This window comes from Phoenix dactylifera, chromosome 7, assembly GCF_009389715.1.
Source record: "Phoenix dactylifera cultivar Barhee BC4 chromosome 7, palm_55x_up_171113_PBpolish2nd_filt_p, whole genome shotgun sequence".
NCBI lineage: Eukaryota > Viridiplantae > Streptophyta > Magnoliopsida > Arecales > Arecaceae > Phoenix > Phoenix dactylifera.
Window position 1 is genome coordinate 1,707,319 of NC_052398.1, and position 19,620 is coordinate 1,726,938.

Sequence of the window (19,620 nt, forward strand, 5' to 3'; positions counted from 1 at the left end):
TTCCCCAGTGGTAGGAAAGAGAAGGGATTCGAGGGGGAAGAGTATATGGAGGCGCGGTCCCGGATTGAGCGTCCGGCGCAGAGCTCAACCGGGAGGCTGAACTTCAAGGAGGGGAGATGTGATCCCGGATGAAACGCCTAGAGCGGAGTTCCGCCGGGGAGACCCTCCTTGTTGATCCCAGATGAAACGGCTAGTTGGCTGAAGTTGTAAGGGGAGCGCCTCCCCTTTCCTTCGACAGGAGTCTCTCAGTCATATGCCAAGGAGGAGGTCCGCGATCCATGGCAACCTGCAGCTCCGGCTTGGCAAATTCCATCGTACCTGCACCTGTATTTATAGCCAAGCTGCGGCCCCCTGGTAGTTTCGATACGGGTGGCTCCAATAAATGCAGGCGCACTGAATCCGGAGCCGTTCCGGCTCCCGAGGCGTATCTCCCCGCGATTTCCTAAGCGTCATTCTCCTTAAATCGCATTCTTTGTGCAGGACGATCCGGGTGACGTATACCCCTAGGTCCACGTGTCTCCGCTCGCGCCCAGGCCGCATCCTCCTCGAAGAACCCGCGTATCGCGGCCGCTCAACTAACACTCCTCACCAGCAGCAACTGGCGATCCGATTTCCCAGGTAACGCATTAATTAGCGTTTAATACCCTTCTCGTGTTCCCCCCAGGCAACGCTTGGAGGAGAGGAGAAACACGGTCGCGGCTGGGCACAGAGAAACCCCGATGGGCGGCGAGCGACAAGTGGCCGACCAGCGAGCGGAAGAATTTCCTGAGGCCTAACCCTCGGATGCCTGGCTAACCCGATGATCATCCCGGGAGCAGACTAGCCGGAAGCCCCGACCGGTCGCCTCGGCTTGCGCCAGCCTAGGCCGACCAACGAGTGGAATCTCCCGAGGCTCGGCCCTCGGATGCCTGGCTAACCCGATGATCATCCCGGGAGCAGACTAGCCGGAAGCCCCGACCGGTCGCCTCGGCTTGCGCCAGCCTTGGCCGACCAACGAGTGGAATTTCCCTGAGGCTTGACAACCCTCGGATGCCTGGCTAACCCGATGATCATCCCGGGAGCAGACTAGCCGGAAGCCCCGACCGGTCGCCTCGGCTTGCGCCAGCCTAGGCCGACCAACGAGTGGAATCTCCCGAGGCTCGGCCCTCGGATGCCTGGCTAACCCGATGATCATCCCGGGAGCAGACTAGCCGGAAGCCCCAACCGGTCGCCTCGGCTTGCGCCAGCCTTGGCCGACCAACGAGTGGAATTTCCCTGAGGCTTGACAACCCTCAGATGCCTGGCTAACCCGATGATCATCCCGGGAGCAGACTAGCCGGAAGCCCCGACCGGTCGCCTCGGCTTGCGCCAGCCTTGGCCGACCAACGAGTGGAATTTCCCTGAGGCTTGACAACCCTCAGATGCCTGGCTAACCCGATGATCATCCCGGGAGCAGACTAGCCGGAAGCCCCGACCGGTCGCCTCGGCTTGCGCCAGCCTTGGCCGACCAACGAGCGGAATTTCCCTGAGGCTTGACAACCCTCAGATGCCTGGCTAACCCGATGATCATCCCGGGAGCAGACTAGCCGGAAGCCCCGACCGGTCGCCTCGGCTTGCGCCAGCCTTGGCCGACCAACGAGCGGAATTTCCCTGAGGCTTGACAACCCTCAGATGCCTGGCTAACCCGATGATCATCCCGGGAGCAGACTAGCCGGAAGCCCCGACCGGTCGCCTCGGCTTGCGCCAGCCTAGGCCGACCAACGAGTGGAATCCCCCGAGGCTCGGCCCTCGGATGCCTGGCTAACCCGATGATCATCCCGGGAGCAGACTAGCCGGAAGCCCCGACCGGTCGCCTCGGCTTGCGCCAGCCTTGGCCGACCAACGAGCGGAATTTTCCTGAGGCTTGACAACCCTCGGATGCCTGGCTTAGCGCCGGAAGAATTTCCTGAGGCCTAACCCTCGGATGCCTGGCTTAGCGCCGGAAGAATTTCCCTGAGGCTTGACAACCCTCGGATGCCTGGCTTAGCGCCGGAAGAATTTCCTGAGGCCTAACCCTCGGATGCCTGGCTTAGCGCCGGAAGAATTTCCTGAGGCCTAACCCTCGGATGCCTGGCTTAGCGCCGGAAGAGTTTCCTGAGGCCTAACCCTCGGATGCCTGGCCTAGCGCCGGAAGAGTTTCCTGAGGCCTAACCCTCGGATGCCTGGCTCAGCGCCGGAAGAGTTTCCTGAGGCCTAACCCTCGGATGCCTGGCTTAGAGGCCTAACCCTCGGATGCCTGGCTTAGCGCCGGAAGAATTTCCTGAGGCCTAACCCTCGGATGCCTGGCTTAGCGCCGGAAGAATTTCCTGAGGCCTAACCCTCGGATGCCTGGCTTAGCGCCGGAAGAGTTTCCTGAGGTTTAACCCTCGGATGCCTGGCCTAGCGCCGGAAGAACTTCGGGAATCAAAAGTCAGCAAGAAGCAACCAAGAGCTAAAAAAAAAAAAAAAAAAAAAAGAGAGGACGAGGGCGAGATGAAGAAATATTCGACGTGCATTAATTTTCAGGGCCGAGGCCCATACAATTGGGCAAAACGCCGACATACAAAAATAAAAAAGACAATGGAAGGTACAAGAGGTCAGCTTGGAGGAACTCCCGAGTCGGAAACGCCGGGCTCGTCCGCGGGAGGTAGGGAAGCAGCAGGAGAACCAGCAGGCGATGGCGCCGGAGAGGAGTCCAGGAGGGAGATCTCGCTCAGGTCAACTTCGGGATACTTAGCCGACACCCTTGCCAGGCCCTCCTCGAAGCCCAAGGTGAAGGCTTCGGCCCCCGCGTCCGACGCGTCATGGACAAACTCGTCAGACTGGCGATAGGTCCGCACTGCCTCCGACATATCATGGGCGAACTCGGCGGACTGGCGATAAGCCTCTACCGCCTGACGCCCGATTTCCGCCCTCTTCTCGGCCAACTCCGCCTCAGCTCGCTCCATAATCTGAGCCTTGGCCTCCAAGACCTTCGCCACAATCCGGCCTTCGGCCTCAGAGGAGACCCTCAGCAGATCAGCCTGGGCCTCTTTATGCTTCGCCTCGGTAGCAACCCGAGCGGCCTCGGCTTCCTTCAGGCGCGAACGGAGCTCTTGGACGTCCGTGCATGACTTCTCCAGGGCCGACTCCAGTTCGCCTAGTTTGGCTTCAAAAGAGCGGATTCGGTCGCAGGCGTTGTCGGCAGACCGCTGGGCCTTCTCCCACCGCTCTCGATAGTCCGCGATCTTCCGGGACTGCTTTTCAGCCCGTTCCTCCGCCTTCTTGACCCTGCTTTCGAGGCCCGAGGCGGCTTTGAGTTGCTCCCGAGCCTCTGACAGTTGCTCCTCCAGGGCGGCGAAGCCGAGTGCCCGCTCTTCGGCCTCCCGGAGCCTCGCCTCGAGGTCCCCGGTCGTCCTGCCTGCCGCAGCCCGGCCTCCCTCTTCCATTGCTTTCAGCCGGTCCTCGGCCTTCGCCAAAAGCCCCGCCTGTTCCTTGTAGCACTCCTCCAGACGGATCATGTACTGGGCGAGCTAAGAAATAGGAAAAATAAGGGAGTCAGGCGGAGAACAACAGAGCCAATAAATGGTGAAAGACGGCCAGAAGAACACTCACCGACATGAGACAGACGCAGCTGGCGGCCCCGACGTCAGAGACATCCAACTCCCGGACCCGCCGACGGTCCTTCTCCAGCAACACTGTTTCGATGAGATTTCGGGCGCCATCGGTAGTGAAGGCAGACCCCGATTTCTCTCCGGAGCCGGATGGTGGTTCTGCAGCCTTACCCTTATCCATCGCCTGGGGAAGAGTCCGGCTGATCACGCTCGGGGCGGGGGTCGCCCCAGGAATTGATAGGGTCCCGCTCGGCCGGGGCCTCGGCGCGTCCCTCCTCGAGTCATCAGGAGCCGACCGAGTCGAAGGCCGGGTTGGGGACCGATCACGTCCGACCCGTCCGTCTTGAGCAGGCTCAGGTGGCACCTCCGGAGTAGCGGCAACCTTACCACCGGAGGGCTGATACAGCGTCAGCTGCCGGTCGGTGCCCACGACATCTCCCTGACCGGTGGGCCCGGACTCGTCGGTTGGCATCGGAGGTATCTCCTTACGGGACTTCTTCGCCGGTGGGGCCCCGCTCGGAAGAGCTCGTTTCCTCCTCCGGACTGCTTCCAGCAGGGACGCCCTACCAACAGCCTTCGACTTCACCGACCGCATGACGTCGTCGACCTCTGCAAGAAGGACGGGATGGTCAGGGACTGAGAAACCGAAAGGAAGAAGGAACGAAAGAGAAGAAAAGAGCTAAAGAAACGATGGCGGACTCACGGTCGGTGGGGACCGAGCTCAAACCGACGTTCACCAAGGTATCCTCAGAAATAAGGCGGCCCACCGGGGGAAGCTGGCCCTCGGCGACCAACCCCTTCAAGGCGGCGACGCCCTCGGATTCCTCCCTCGACAACTTCGACAGGCCAATTGGGGACTTCACCGGCGTCCCCCAGATTGCCCTGATTTCCCAGGAGGGGTCTGCATCAACGAAAAAGAAGCGCTCCTTCCAGTGGTGAATGGAGGTAGGACCCTCCTTGACAAGGCCGCACCCTCGCCGCGCTGCGAAGCACCACCACCCTTTGTCCTGGGGGTGGCCGCTCAGGCCGTAGAGCTCCCAGAAAACGTTCAAGGTGGCGGGAATCGCATGCAAGCGACAGAGAACCTGGAAGACCGTCAGAGCACCCCACGAGTTCGGCACCAGTTGCGTCGGTGCCATTCCTAAACCCCGGAGCACCTGTAAGACTAGGTCTGAAGGGGGAAAGCGGAACCCGGCCTGGAGGATGCCCTCATTGATGGCGATCTTCCCTCGAGGAGGATGAGACATCCTCTCCTCAGGCCCTGGGAGCGTGACATTGCAGGCCTCGGGAAGGTGGTACCGAGCCACAAATCCGTCTAAGTCCTCGGCGACCAGTTTTGACTTGATGCTATCTGCTCCCACTTCGTCCATCCCTAATGGCCAATCTACGGTCAGGACGGGGTCAAGAAGGAGGGAAAGGCCGGAACGACTGGGGTGCACTAGTACAAAAAGAAAAAGTATGAAGAGCTCAAAGTAGAAGAGTGGGAAACTCACTTGAAGAGGAGGAAGAACGGCTCCGAGAGCGTCAAAGGAAAAGCAAGCGAACGTTTCGGCGGCAACAATGGTAGCGCAAAGGAGAAACTCGAAAATGTCCGTAAAGAAGAAGACGGACGGGGGAGGGCCCCCGATTAAATAGGCGAAAGGGCAAGTGACACCTCGATGACGCCAGAAGACGCCTGGCCGCCGAAGGGTCGCTCGCACCCCAAAGGCGAATCGACACCATTAAGGAAGGATGTCCGCCGAAATCCTCAGGTTGCCAGGTCAGCAGCAACCGCCATACGCCATAAAGAAGGCGGGAAGCTTGAAGCGCGCGCGCCTCTCCGAAGGATGGCGGCAATCTCGAAACATCACTCCCTTCACCTGTTCCCCTTCTGGTTCCAGGCTCGGAAGCGGGGGGCTACTGTTATGGGGGAATTGAGCCGCCATGCCCCACGTGATCGGCACGCGTATCCAGGAAAAGTACGGCTGCCCTATGATCCAGCACTCCGACCCCGAGTCGGACCTCCTCGGCTCCGCAGCCCGACCCCGGGTCGGCTGCCCTATGATCCAGCACTCCGACCCCGAGTCGGACCTCCTCGGCTCCGCAGCCCGACCCCGGGTCGGCTGCCCTATGATCCAGCACTCCGACCCCGAGTCGGACCTCCTCGGCTTCGCAGCCCGACCCCAGGTCGGCTGCCCTATGATCCAGCATTCCGACCCCGAGTCGGAGATCTTTTGATAACGACAGGCTATTCTCCAGAGGCACGCCGCGGCCTCCTGCTCCACTACTCCCTGCAACGGCTGTACCCGATGCTGCCCACGATCTCCTGTATCGACCGTACAAAGCGGAGCTCCACTACGCCCTGCCATGACCGTACCCGGCGCTGCTCCACGACGCCCCGTAACGGCCATGTCAGTAGCCATTCTATCGTGCCCCACGACGACAAACCCCCCTGAGAGACCTCCCAGCCAGGTATATATGCGGCTGGGGGGAGAGGGGGGGGTAAGCAATACCTCCCAGAGCACTCTCTCCCACTTGTGATTATCAACTCTCCTCCTCCAATCTCCTCTGACTTGACCGTCGGAGGGCCATCACCACCCTGGTGGTGGTGCAAGGCTTGTTTGCAGGTTCCTTGGCGGAAGGTGGAGCGCAACCAGTACCAACCAAGACAACTCAGGCGGAACCCCGTTCACACCGTCGTGTCAATCGTTCTCGGTTTGGACCACCAGCAACAATATATATATATATATATATTATAAAATATATATTTCTTTATAGTTAATCAGTCTACAATCTTCTAATTTGGTCATTCTTATCAAAATTAAGTTTTTAAAGCACCTAACATCTAAAAGATGTGGTATATACAACCTAGAGATGGAGTGAAAGTAAAGATGACGTGGAATTCATAGAATAGATTTGTACTTCAAAGTAGCCATTCTATAAGACAAGAGCAAATATGATGATGTGAATATTTTTAAAAAATATATTATTAAATAAATAATAAATATTAGAGTAAGTGATTTAACATTCAATTTTGAAAATATAAAAATATGGTGCTAAAAGAGAGCAAACTACCGAGTACAAGCAAATATAGACGAATGAATTGTCTCGAAAAGAGCCATATGTCTTCGTTATGAAACAGTAACACAACTAATTAACAGACGCACACTATTTGGTTAGGCACATATCAACTAACATGTAAGACTGAAATCGAATCAAATACTAGTATATCTAATTCAATATTTGTTTTATTTGAAAATTACAGATACCGATAAGGATATTAGTCGGATGCAAAAATTTATGTTCATGTTTGTTTTAAACAGGTATGGATACCAATCGGATACCAAAGTATGAATATAAATATAGATATAAATCAAATAATTAAGTTTTATAATTACAAAATTAAAGATATTATTACTAAGTGGATAATAAATCAAGCTAATAGCATGTTAATATAGCCATTTATTTTTCTTAAAAATTTATGAGTGCTATATAAAATTAATTAGAATTATAAATAGCACTGGATATTTCGAAAAGGATTGGATAATTGTCTATCTATATCCATATCCATTTCTTTTAATAGATATATCTACGGATATTAGTTGAATGTATAAATTTTTATCTATATCTAGATTGATTTGAATGCGAAAATGGCCCTACTAGCATGGCAGCAATTAATATGACAGCTAACAAAATGTTCCCTCTCGGACCGGTACAGAAAGATGGACGGTGATGGGCCACAGGCAATAAAACAAGATGAGGCCCAATCTAGAACAACCACATAAAAAGCTCTATGCACGACATATCTGGGCCCAACATTTGGGGGGACGAGTAGCAATTGGCACTGAAAAATGCCTAAGGGAGGGACGCAATAGATCCGGGCCGCAAAAAATCATTGGTATATATTTTTTTTTAGATTTTTTTGCATAAATACTTTTCTAATATCGAATTTTGCATGAATGCCCTCTAAAAATTGATATTTGTATGTATGCCCTCGTAAAATACTTATTTTACTATTTTATCCTGTTTTTTATCCTTAGTTTTGCATATGTATCCATATCATCTACCATCTAACGCCGTTAAAAAATTAATGATTTCAAATTAAAATAATTAAAATATTTTTAATGGATAGGTGTGCAAAAAGAAACATTTATAAGGCGATCGTGATAGAAAACAAAAAAGTAATTTTAAAATTTTATTTTATTTTTAATTAAAATAAATATAGTTTTTATTAATGATGTTAGAAGAAATATTATATTAAAGATATTTATGCAAAAACAGTATTTTATGAAGATGGAGAAATAATATAAATATTAATAAGATATTCATGCAAATTTTAGAAGGATATTTCTACAATTTTTTTATTTTTTATTTTTAACAGTGAAGGACCGATAGAGACTTCAATATCTCTTACCGACAGACCCCGTCTTCTCTCTTCTTTTTTTTGTTTATTTACTTATTTATTTTTCTCCCTCCTCTGTGAATGCATGAAAAAAATAATGAAAAAAAAGGTTCTCTTGCTCCAGCCACACAAATTCACAAATAATCTCTCTAAAATAATCCACGCTAACCAAAGTGGGAAACTCCAAATAAAAATTCTAGTTTAAGCACAGATAAGTGACAAGCCATCCCTGGCAAATCTAAACCGTCATAGTTCGATATGAACACTTCAAAGCTGCAATAATCTATTATAAAGAGCACACAAACCCCTGCAAAAATAGAACACCAACAACAAAGGCAGCAAAGAAAAGACACCAGCTGATGCATTCAGCAGCACCACTTCTAAGCTCTTTCCAAATCTCTCATTAGATTTGAACATGATCCAAGCAAACTGAAGTGGATCATTCAGCATTTCATATTTAAATCCAAAGTGCACAAGAAACAAATCGACAAGCCATCCCACGCATTTTCCAGTCATAGTTCGAATATTAGCACCATATATAGTACTAATAAGCTATTCTAAAGCATCCACATGCCACATAGATGCCAGTAGAAACATACCGACGCATCCTTGAGCTCTTTTCAGTGTATTTCTCTCTGCAATCCAAGCTTATGGGAGAGTTGCTTCAACTTTGACGGCAGCAGCAGGTAAAGTGGCGTACATAAATCCTTCTTCAACTTTAAGCATCTCATCCAATCCATGGCTTTTCCTGCAGACGTAGTAGAACACCGTGTACACTGCCATGGCATACATGTCCACAAGAGCAGTGGCGGCCGCCGCAAGAAACCCAAACCTAAGCTGATCCTCCACCGGCGGTGGTGGAGGCGACGGCGGCTTCGGCCCGGAGGTCATCAGAAACCCGAGAAATCCATAGATCGCCGTCTTGAGCAGCATCAGGATGAAAGTGAGAATCCAACCTTTCTTCTTGTTGCCGACGAAGAGCTCGACCGACCACGAGAGGGCGCCGATCCCCCAGGTCTCCTCCACCACCGAGATCGCCAAGCTCATCGACCACCTCGTCCACAGATAAATGTAAATGGAGGCCGCAACAATACACAGGGCGACACCAGAGCTCACAAGATATTTGGAGTCATCGCAGAGCAGCATGACGGTGCCGATCGCAAGAGAAGCCAAGACGCCGAAGCCCAAGCTCAGGAGAACGACGTAGAGCCTGGTGACAAGCGTTTGGTACCAGCGGCGAGCAACTCTAGAGAGGAGTCCTTTGGGAGTGAGGGAAGTGCCGGAGTAGGCCATGGCGAAGGTGTAGAAGGTGGCGACGAGGAGGAACAGGGAGGCGAAGAAGGAGAGGAGGATGATGATGGACTCGGAGGCGGCGACTTGTTTGAGGTCGTTTTTCATCTCAAGGAGGACGTGGGAGAGGTCGGGGCCGGGGCCGGGGCCAGGGCCGGGGCCAGGGCCAGGGCCGGGGCCTTTGAGGAGGATGGTGAGCTTGGAGACCAAGTCCATGAGGACAGGGGAGATGGAGGAGAAGCTGGCGCAGAAGACACAGGAGGAGGAGAAGAGAGTGAGGACGAGGAGGGGGAAGAAGAGGGTGGCAGTCTTGGTGGGAAGCTGGAGGGCTTCCCACAGGATCTGGAGGACGCCAGCGGGCTCGGAGGAGGCTGCCATGGCCTCGGCGTAGAAGAACATCTTTGCGAGGAGCAGGCAGTTCTTGGATGGGGTTGGGGGAGGAGAGGAGAGGAGAGGTTGAGGCCGAGGCAGACTTGGGATAGGATCCTGATTGGAGAGGAGGGGACATAATTCGACGGACCAGGTGCACCGAACCAATCCAAATCCTGAGGACCCCACGTATTTGAGCAGCATCCTGACCATTGTTACTGTGGTTTGAATGACGTGGGGTAGGAATCACGTGTTTTCGGTAGCATCAATCAGGAAAAAGGTTGTGGGGCATCTATTTTGGGAACCACATGCATCCTTCAAACTTGTCTCAGAAGCCCCTCCGTCGAATGACAACCTCAAGAGACATGAGGCACGCAATTTGATGACCTGCTAATGACTTGTTAGTATCTGTAGCTCCATTTTTGGAATTTTCAATCATTTGATCCATCAAAAAATTGTATACATCCTTCCTATACAAATCGAAATTCTGATATTTGTGTTGTACGAGATGCTCGCCTCGTCAGCATCTCAACATTTCTCAAGGAGGTAACGTGCTGATAAAAGCTAAGCGAGCACCTAATGAATAATCAGCTTTTGCACTTACTCTGGACAACCAAAATAAAAACACAACTAAAGCGCCGGGCATTGTAAATAATAATAATAATAATAATAAAACAAAACAAATAAATAAATATAGAGAGCACAAATGAAAAATGTAGCAACATAAACTGATATAAAGGAGTGAGTACAGAAGATTCCCATCCCCCATAGTTCTACAGAGCATACCAGTTTCTAAGATCTCAAGTAACAGAGCAAAAAAGCGTTCACAGCCAAATTAAAACAGTCCTCGATAAATATGCTAGGAGAAAAAAAAGGGAACAAGTTGTGATAACCAAAAACTGAGAGGCCTCTCTTATGGGAGGGGTGTTTTTCCTCTAAACTCTACCAGCCTTGTTCAGACTCACCATACGCGAAGTCTCCACCTGCGAGCCTCTCGCAGCTGCGCCTGTTTGGTATGAAGTCCTCCTCACACTACCATAGGCATCCTGGTATCGCATGCTTGGGTAGCCACCAGTCCCCCGTTGCCCCTGCCCTGTTCGATCCCTTGAAAACCCTCCACCCGCTCCGTGACCTGAACTCCCCAACCTGCCGCCGCCGTACCCAGCTCGCCCCCCATATCCACCACCCTGCCTGCCTTGTGACCCCGAGACGAAGTTCTCCTGCCATTTCCCAGATGCAGCAGTTCCACTATAGTCCTGAGCCTCTCCCCTGCGTCTAGGCGGCAGCCCATCAAGGCCCCCGCCCGTCCTCGCCTCATAGGCTCTCTCGTTGCTCTCAGCAAGAATGTTGAGCTTCTCTGCCATCTGGAACAGAAGCCCCTGCAGCCTGGTGTGCTCCACATTGTGGAACATGATGCACCTCGTTGGTTGGTCCCAGCTTGCATGGAGCTCCTCCATGATCATCATCTTGCTCGCAATGCTGTGGGCATGGGCCTCAGAGAGGTCGAACATTGCAGTAAGCTGGTCTAAGCTCAAGGAATCGTAGCAGGACGAATATGTGAAGAGGTAGGTTCGCAGCGCCTCCTCCTTGATCTTGGACTTCACCATCTCCAGCACAGTTTCTCTGTTCCTCATGAGCTTCCAGATGTCCAGGGATTTGATGACATCGAAAGCTTTCTGATAGTCTCCCTTGCTTAGGGCTCTGGTGGCAGCCATGACATGGTCCCTAACGTTCTCAGGAGGACCAACGAAAGTCTGCCTTTCGCTCACTTCAAGAAGCCTCCGGAATGTCTTGCTTATAACCTTGCGCTTGGTGTCAATGGTGCTGGCAGCCATATTGGGGACCTCAAGAAGCATGGCACATGTCAGATGAGTGGCTTCCAGAAGCTCAAGGTTTATATGCATATGGTAGGGCATCTGCCTTCGCCGTTCAAGCTTTTCCTGACAAACCAAAATAAAGTCAATTTAGTATTTGCACTGATTATGCATAAAACTGTAATTCAAAGAAATAGACCGACGATGCATATAATTGGGGGAAAATCATCTTTATTTTCATTGATTTGAACGGCAATCAAAGTGCCAATAGATATTAAGAATGAATTTCTTAAATATCAAAAATGTGGTGGCTAGGGCATCCACCTGAACATCAAAAGGGCAAAGTCAGCAACCACAAGAAGTATCCTTTAAACTACAAGAGAGAGAGAGAGGGAGGGAGGGAGGGATGAACAAATAACAAAGAAATAGTGGGTGCTCCCTAAAAACAAGATTGCCCCAGTGCTTTGGAAGAAAATTTTGTGGGGGCCTTGCATCCATTAATTGTATATTTGCCCTGATCAATTTTATCATTTAGGTTCCAATCATTAATGACCTAAAAATATCTCAAACCTACTTGCAGAAATAAAGCTTCTGGGTACAAAGGATGCTATACTAGAAAAGAGATCTGGAGACCACTTCAATACAGCCATAAGATGCATGCTCATGGCTCGCTTGACTTCTTTGTTAAGCATGCTACTCAACAATTCACAAGACAGCATTAAATTCAGAACCTGAAGGCCAGTTCAACGTGGTATCTCAAACTCCGCATTTACTTCAAATCTGCCGAGACGATCTCCATCGCATGATCTTAGTTTCAGGAAACAAAAATTGACTTATCTCACGGTCTTACCTCTTGCTCTAGCTGCAGCAAGATACCATAATTGATCGTACAAATTTATCATGAGCCTTCATATCAACCACCATTACTAGTTTCTTCACATGCTATTTTACTTCACATTTTACTCAGAACAGTAAACTTCAAAATTTATTCAAACAGCTTGTTATCCAACTTTTGCACAGTGAGGTTACACAAGATCCTTGTTTTGACTGGATACAGATAAAGCTAATATAAGTGATTTAAATTCAGATATAGAAACTGGTACAACTTTTAGTACATTCAGATTTGGAAATAGAAATGGTCATGCCCTTAGACATGGATATAATCATGCTTTCAAAGATACAGATGGAATCAGTTAGTATACAAGCAAACACGAGTCTGATAAGACCCAACCACTACCAACTTTCTACATTTTCTAATTATAAGATCAGGCATAGGCATCCTTTCTTTTTCATTCATCGACCATTTTGCATCAACTTAAAAGGTGTGGACCCATAAGATAGGTGTGGTATACACTTTGGCAACCCATATACAAGATACCTTGGTCATATGCATCCATTAACACCGTAGATATCCATTAACATCTAATATGGTTATTGGTCATATCCAACATATCAGTATACATTTATCCAAATATGGTTGTTATGTTGATTGACTGAATCATACCCATATTTCTTGTTATAAGTAATGGATATTAATTTCAAGTTTCAAATAATTATCAGTGTTCCACTCTTTCATCTGGCAACTATGAAATGGATAAGATTATGCAAACTAGCGCTTATATCCCTAATCATGAATCAAGATCATGACTATATTGTAAATCATTGAAGGGGTTGTAACAGATCAGATCACAGATCATTAGATCTTCCTGATTTCTTTTTAAACATCCAAAAGAAAAAAAAGGGGTAGAGCAATATGTAAGGCCGGAAAGCACAGCAAAAATTGAAGTTTGATGGAATGAAATGTAAGAGATCATTTTAATAAGGACATTTTTAACTTTCAAGCAACTTTAAATTTACATATATATGTTGGACTACACACTTTAATGATAAGAGAGGAGTTAATGATTTTAAAATCAGCAATACGCCATTCAACTTTTCAAACCATTGAATATGATCTATGCTATCAAAAAACACCTAGAAACCGAAATCTATATATTTTGGTTAAAAAAAACAACAAGTTTAATTATTCAATATAATTATGCCCCAATATGATGAAGGATTTATTTTTTTTATTTTGAGCGAAAAAAGGTATGTAAAAAAAAATGATATAGCATTTGTCAGCACTAAAGTCACCAGCTTCATTATCAGCCGTGACATACAAAATTGCCTCCTTTCCTTTTGCCTCTTGATGAACGAACAAATTTTTCTTCCCTCGTTCACTAGTTAAATGCAGCACATGGATAGTGAGTTTTCTCACCTTTAAAAACAAACTATATCTAAATGTTGAATATAATCAATAAAGCATGTTTTGACCCTCAAAATGCATCAGCTTATCTATCCTTCTAGGTAGAAGATTGTAGAAGGAATCAAAATGACAGAATATACCACAAACTAACTCTAGGTTTGAAACCCTAAAGAACTAAATATCTCTTTCTTTATTCTTGAAATCCCTAAGGACATCGATAATCTTATGTTTTGGAAGCCTTTTTTTTGATATATTGGTCACTGTAAAGTGAAAATTTGATGGATATAAAAGAATCAACATTCTAATTGTTTTAACAGATAAGGATTCAAACCGTTAGATCTACTATTCAAATACTTCAATCCAAACTGATTATCATCCAGAGATCGTCAGGATCACTTAAGTCCATTTTGATCCAGATCATGGATCATTAGATCCCAACAACAATGATCATGAACCATTTTTAACTGTAAACAAGCAAAAGTGTCTAGTATGAAGACTAGAAATTATCAAATACATTTCCGAAAAATTCAGGAAAGACACTATGAAGAAAGTTGATCAGCAATTACTTCAATTTCATTTAAAACAAGAATATCAGTCCTCAGCCTGGCCAAATCAAAATTTCCAAAGCCTTGAAGCATCATAACAGCCGCCACGTGCCGTTTCAACTATTTCCGACCAGGTCTACAAATCCTACTTATCATATATCATACAAAATCACATATGATAATTTAATATTCACCAAATCCTTAACCAGGAATCAAAATTTCAATGAAAAGTATAATATACATCTAGCAACTTCAAAAGCCACTTAATTTTCCCAAATTCAAACTCTTTCGAAGCACCTGTGCTAGAACCAAGTAATCAAGCAAACCACATCGCAAAGGGTATAATTAAAAAAAACTTCTAAGCACTTGGATGTCTACTAGCTAAGATTTCCAATGAAAATGTTGTCCAAAACTTCCAAAGCACGCCCCATGTTTTTTTCATATGAGAAGGCAAGCATGGACATACATATTACATACAAAAGATCAGCAAGCAAAGTTTACCACCAGATGCCATAAACCGTTATCTTACATCATTTAAGGAGAACCAAAATTGCCAGAATCAGTAAAAGTCTTAAACAGCAAAGATCACCAACAACCAAAATCTACTCCCTTCTTTATAGGTTTAAATGTGATGTACTAGTTTAATGTAAATAATTGGTCTCTTAAATGATTAAGATAATGCTTATTATCATACTATATAAAATGATCGCGTATCTTCACTTGATTTAATGTTGCTAACTTTCAAGCGATTCCTTAATCTAGAATAAGTTGCATGCAACTACTCATAAGAATCTTAAGAAGAGAAAACTCACCTTCTAAACATGTACCCAAAATCCGATTCACTAATTTACAATAAACCATCCACATTCTCTCCTAAAATATAAGACAGAGAAAGATAAAGTAATCCAATTGTCAGTCCGATTACCATCTTCTCACTTATCCCTCTTGTTCTAACTCCCTTATTTCCTTTTCTTCTCATCCACTCTCTTCCTCTTCCTCTGTGTTCCACTCCCACATCCTCAAGAACGGAAAGTATGTAGAGCCAAAAGACTGATTTGAATTGAGTCTCAGCCATAGCAAAAAAAATTTCTTGGTGAGAGGGGGGGGGGCGTGGAATACCCAACCTGAGAAAGCAATAACTCGCAACTTGTCTTAGATGATAGAACTTGATAACACAGTTGGATATGCAAAGGCATTCTTCTGCTTACACCAACAATTATTACGTCCATAACTATAATTTAAGATCTTTTGAATCAATAAATCATCTTCCATATTTTCCCATTTTGGATCAAATTATTTGGTCAATGACTACAATGACTACTAGGCCATCTTTTATAAATTATGAGCATTTCCATGAGCAACCTGTTGTGCACTTCCCATTCCTAGATCTTATCATCCCTCCAGTAAAAGCAAGGGGCTGATCAAGCCCAAAGTTTTCAATATCAGCGAGGAATTAAGGGTTATCAAGAAAAGTAGCATTTTTTATTTTCTACCATTGCTACAAATCAAATTCTACTCTTTAACATAATATAAATGCCTTCCTTCATCTGCGTCAAATACCTACATTTCAAATCTAGCAGGCTAGACCAACCATTTTGTAGCCCTAAACAATAGATTGTGCACATAGATGACACACACATACCGATGAGACATGATTGTGCTTTGGCTACTAAAGCAAAATTTTGCCTTCTACAGACCAAGGAAAATAATCATCTTGGTGTTTACTCGGCCATTCTCTAAATTGAGAAACATTTTAGTGGGTTAGCAATCTAAAAGAGACACAAGGACATAAATATGATACTTGGAATGACAGGAGGATTGACAAAGCAACAATTTTCCAACTTAAGGCCTTATACAATCTAAAATATGATAAACCACCACCACAAGCTAATCAAATTTACAATGCCTAAGGAATACTTTATATGCTATGGCGACATTACACACTTGTTAACAAATAAAAACAATAAAAAGAAAAATTAAAAACAGTACCATGATAACATTAGGTTAGCATGTGCAAGCAAACATGAAAGTGCAGCCTCTAAAACAACCGGAGATTCAACACAATCATGAAAAACATGCAAAACACCGAACAGCATTGTGACAAGGTGAACTAAATCTATCCATGCATCCGCAAAGAAATTCGATCTACATTAATAATCATACTAGAAAAACAAGTTCAAAATCAAAATTAATGATATTATAACTTGAATGATAGTGAGATGTACAATGCTTTAAAAAAATCTGATTATCTTTAGTATAATCAAGAGAGTATATGCGCTTACACAATGCAATAATGGGATCGAAAAGGAAATATTGAATAAGTGAAGAAGTACCTGCTCAGGAGTTTTCTCATGGTAACGATTTTGTGATACACCTTGTGCAAGTAACTCTCTCACTCTTCCTGCTGCATACAGTTCGGAGAGGCATCCATGAGCTTCTGTTATCAACCCTGCCCTAAAGGCGCACAAACCAAGCTGTGCCATTGCCCTGTTGAATAAGATCTGCGATGATATGTCCATGAGCTGAACCCCATCCTGCAAATGACTCATCAAGAGCAGATCACGAGCAACAGGGAATTCATCAAAGATAGTATGGTGGTATATATCACAAAGCATAGCCCTAGCCTTAGTTCTCTCATCCCCATATTTATAAACCAGAGACACCAATGCATCCATTAGTTGCCGACTACTCTCTGGAAATGTAGGCCTCCTAGGAACAAGTTCAGGAATCACGACGAATGGTGGTGGGCCCCTATTCTCCTCAGCTGGTTGGCGTTCATCGCCAGCTGCCACATCACCATCCTCTCCACCCCCTTCAACTCCATCTTCCCTCTGTTCAGCTAACTTTCTCATTGCATCATAGACCTCCTGAGGCTTATAATATACAAGCTCAACTCGTCGCAATGCCACCTTGGAAGCTGCCTTGAAATCCCCTACCCTCTCAAGATAGTCCTGAACATTCTGTGCAATAACCAAAAACAAAGGCTCGTCCCTAAGCCTCTCAACATACTCACGAGTGTGGGGATCAATACACTGCAAGCTCTTGAAAAACTCCGAATCCAACCGCTCAAGGAATGAAACCAGATTTCCCCAAACTCGGATTGTCCCCTTGTAGTCTGCACCCTTCTGGGTCTCGTGTTCCTCAGGCTCAACCGAGTCATCAACAACAATGTTCGGGTACTGCTCGAGGATGTCGAGTACAAGGAGCATGTTGCCAACACACTTCTTCCACACATTAATTGGCATATGCCCAAGCAAACTCGGGTTGATGTCAAACTGGGCCGAGATCACGCTGAAAATGATCTCAAGCTTCTGAGCAGGTGTTTTTGCCACACGGGTCAAGAATGTAAGTTGCTCAACTTGCTCAACCCTCCCAGTTCCCTTCCTACCCCTTGCCGCCACAATCTCCTTGAGCTTCTTGTCAACAATATCCCATGTGATCTCGCTGGGGTCCTTCATAAACTGCTTGTCCATAAGCTTATCCTTCTTGCTCATCTGCTTCTCCCAGGCCCCACCACCCCCAGCCCGCTCATCACCATCCTCCTCATCCTCATCCTCCATGTCAGACATTGCAATCTTTGAAGGATCCTCTTCTACCTCATCTTCGTCCTCCTCTTCTTCCTCATCCTCATCCTCTGTCCCTTCGTCCTCACTCTCTGGCTTCTCCCGATACTTCATTATCTGCTCCTCAAACTGCTTGTTGTTCTTCTTCAGCTTCTGCTTCATTGAGTTGAGAGCTTTTGCATTGCTGCTGCTCATCTTCTTCTTGGCATCCTTATTGGCCAGTGCCTGAGCCAAGAAGTCCTCCAGCATCACAAGGGCTTTAATGTAGAGATTAGGGACCTTCTCGGACTCAGTTACCCGGACCACCTTCTCCAACTGCTTGTTGATCTTCTCAAAGCTCTCCTGGAGGCTCACCCAGTCATTAATCTTCATAGCATTCCTCATCTGATCGACAGTGGCTGCCATCTCATCAAACCTCTTGTCCCGAGCCGACTTGACCACACGATGTTGCCCATCCGACTCATCACTGTCGCTTGCATTTTCCTTGAGGTAACGGCTCCGGGCAGTGGCGCCGCCGGTCTCGGCTGCCCCCACCCCGGCATCACTTCCGTCACCAAACTCACTGGTCTCCTCCTCCTCCTCCTCCTCCTCGGATTCACTGCCACCACCCTGGGATTCAAGAGGACAGGTTTTTTGCAAATCAAGAAGACAGAAGACTGGGGGTAAAAATTAGGATGAAGGTTGTATGCCAACATTACCTGCATCCAGAAACGAGAAGCCATGGTTTTTGCTCTTTACTTCTTGAATCCAACAAACCTAGAAATTCAAGCAACGCGAGTTAGAAATGAAGACAGGCGGAGATACTTCAACAGAATAAACCCTAATATACGCATAAATAAAAGAGAAAAAAAAAGACGGGAACAAAACCTAAAATTCACCTTAAAAATCGATTATACCCGGAAGCAGATCCCGGGGAGGAATCGATCAATTTCCGTGAAACATAACAAGTAAACGCAATCGAATAAAAAGATATTTGAGAGCATACCTTCTTCTTGATCGGCCTACGCGCGTCTTCCGCCGGATTCTGAGAGGAAAGAAGAGAGGCTCCGCGACCGAGAGAGAAGAAGGGGTCGAGGCAAGAGAGGCGGCCGAAGGTTTTATGGCGTTTGAAGTTGCGCCCAAAGGAATCTAGGGTTGCGGCAGGTCGACCAAAATTTTTCTCGGTTCGAAAATTTAGACCGGGTCAGACCGTCCGACACCGCAATCAGAGTCTTTTCTATTTTCATCAGCAAACCGGCCAGTCCAGAGCAGCCATTGCAAATAAAAATTTTGAACCGATAGGACCGGCTCAGCCCTATTTGCGATTTTGCTCGTTGTAAATCGGACCGGAACAGGTCAACCCGCACCGAACAATCCGACTCAACCTTGAGACACCGATATCCCTCCCACTCACCGCCTCTTCGTCGCTGCCATTAACCACTCCTACGCTCCCTTTCTCTTCGGCACTCTCTCCGTCCCTGCGACGAGAAGCGATCACCAGGAGTCGGTCGGCGGACGTCGGACCACTGGGTTCGCTGCTCTTCCCTTTCCGTATCAGCGAATCAAGAACCGGCTCAGGCGGGTTCAAGGGGTTACGAGTTACGACCGAGTCGGGTGGTTCCCGCACAAAAACGCCAAGCGGACGCCCCCGGCAGGCTTCTCTAATTTTGTCCTATGAAATCATATATGTACGGAAGTTTCATGAAAGTATTTTCTTTCCTTTGTATCTTCTTGGTGCCCATCACATAAGATGCATCGTAGCAAGGTGCAAATGATCTTCAACATAAAATTTTCTTCAATCAATTCACATATATTTATAGAAAAACTAACAGTACCACTAATTG

At 47.1% G+C, this 19,620-nt stretch overlaps 1 protein-coding gene across 1 annotated transcript; it reads right to left on the bottom strand.

Moving 5' to 3' along the window:
* Positions 1-10,324: 10,324 nt before the first annotated feature.
* LOC103710470 (eukaryotic translation initiation factor 3 subunit C-like) lies at positions 10,325-18,929 on the bottom strand. Its single transcript, XM_008796186.3, has 4 exons — positions 18,783-18,929; positions 18,496-18,553; positions 16,568-18,406; positions 10,325-11,570 (listed from the first exon to the last, which is right to left on the bottom strand). Exons 2-4 carry the CDS (start codon positions 18,517-18,519, stop codon positions 10,566-10,568), a joined length of 2,868 nt encoding a protein of 955 aa, XP_008794408.2. The 5' UTR covers positions 18,520-18,553; positions 18,783-18,929; the 3' UTR covers positions 10,325-10,565.
* Between the last annotated feature and the right edge of the window lie 691 nt (positions 18,930-19,620).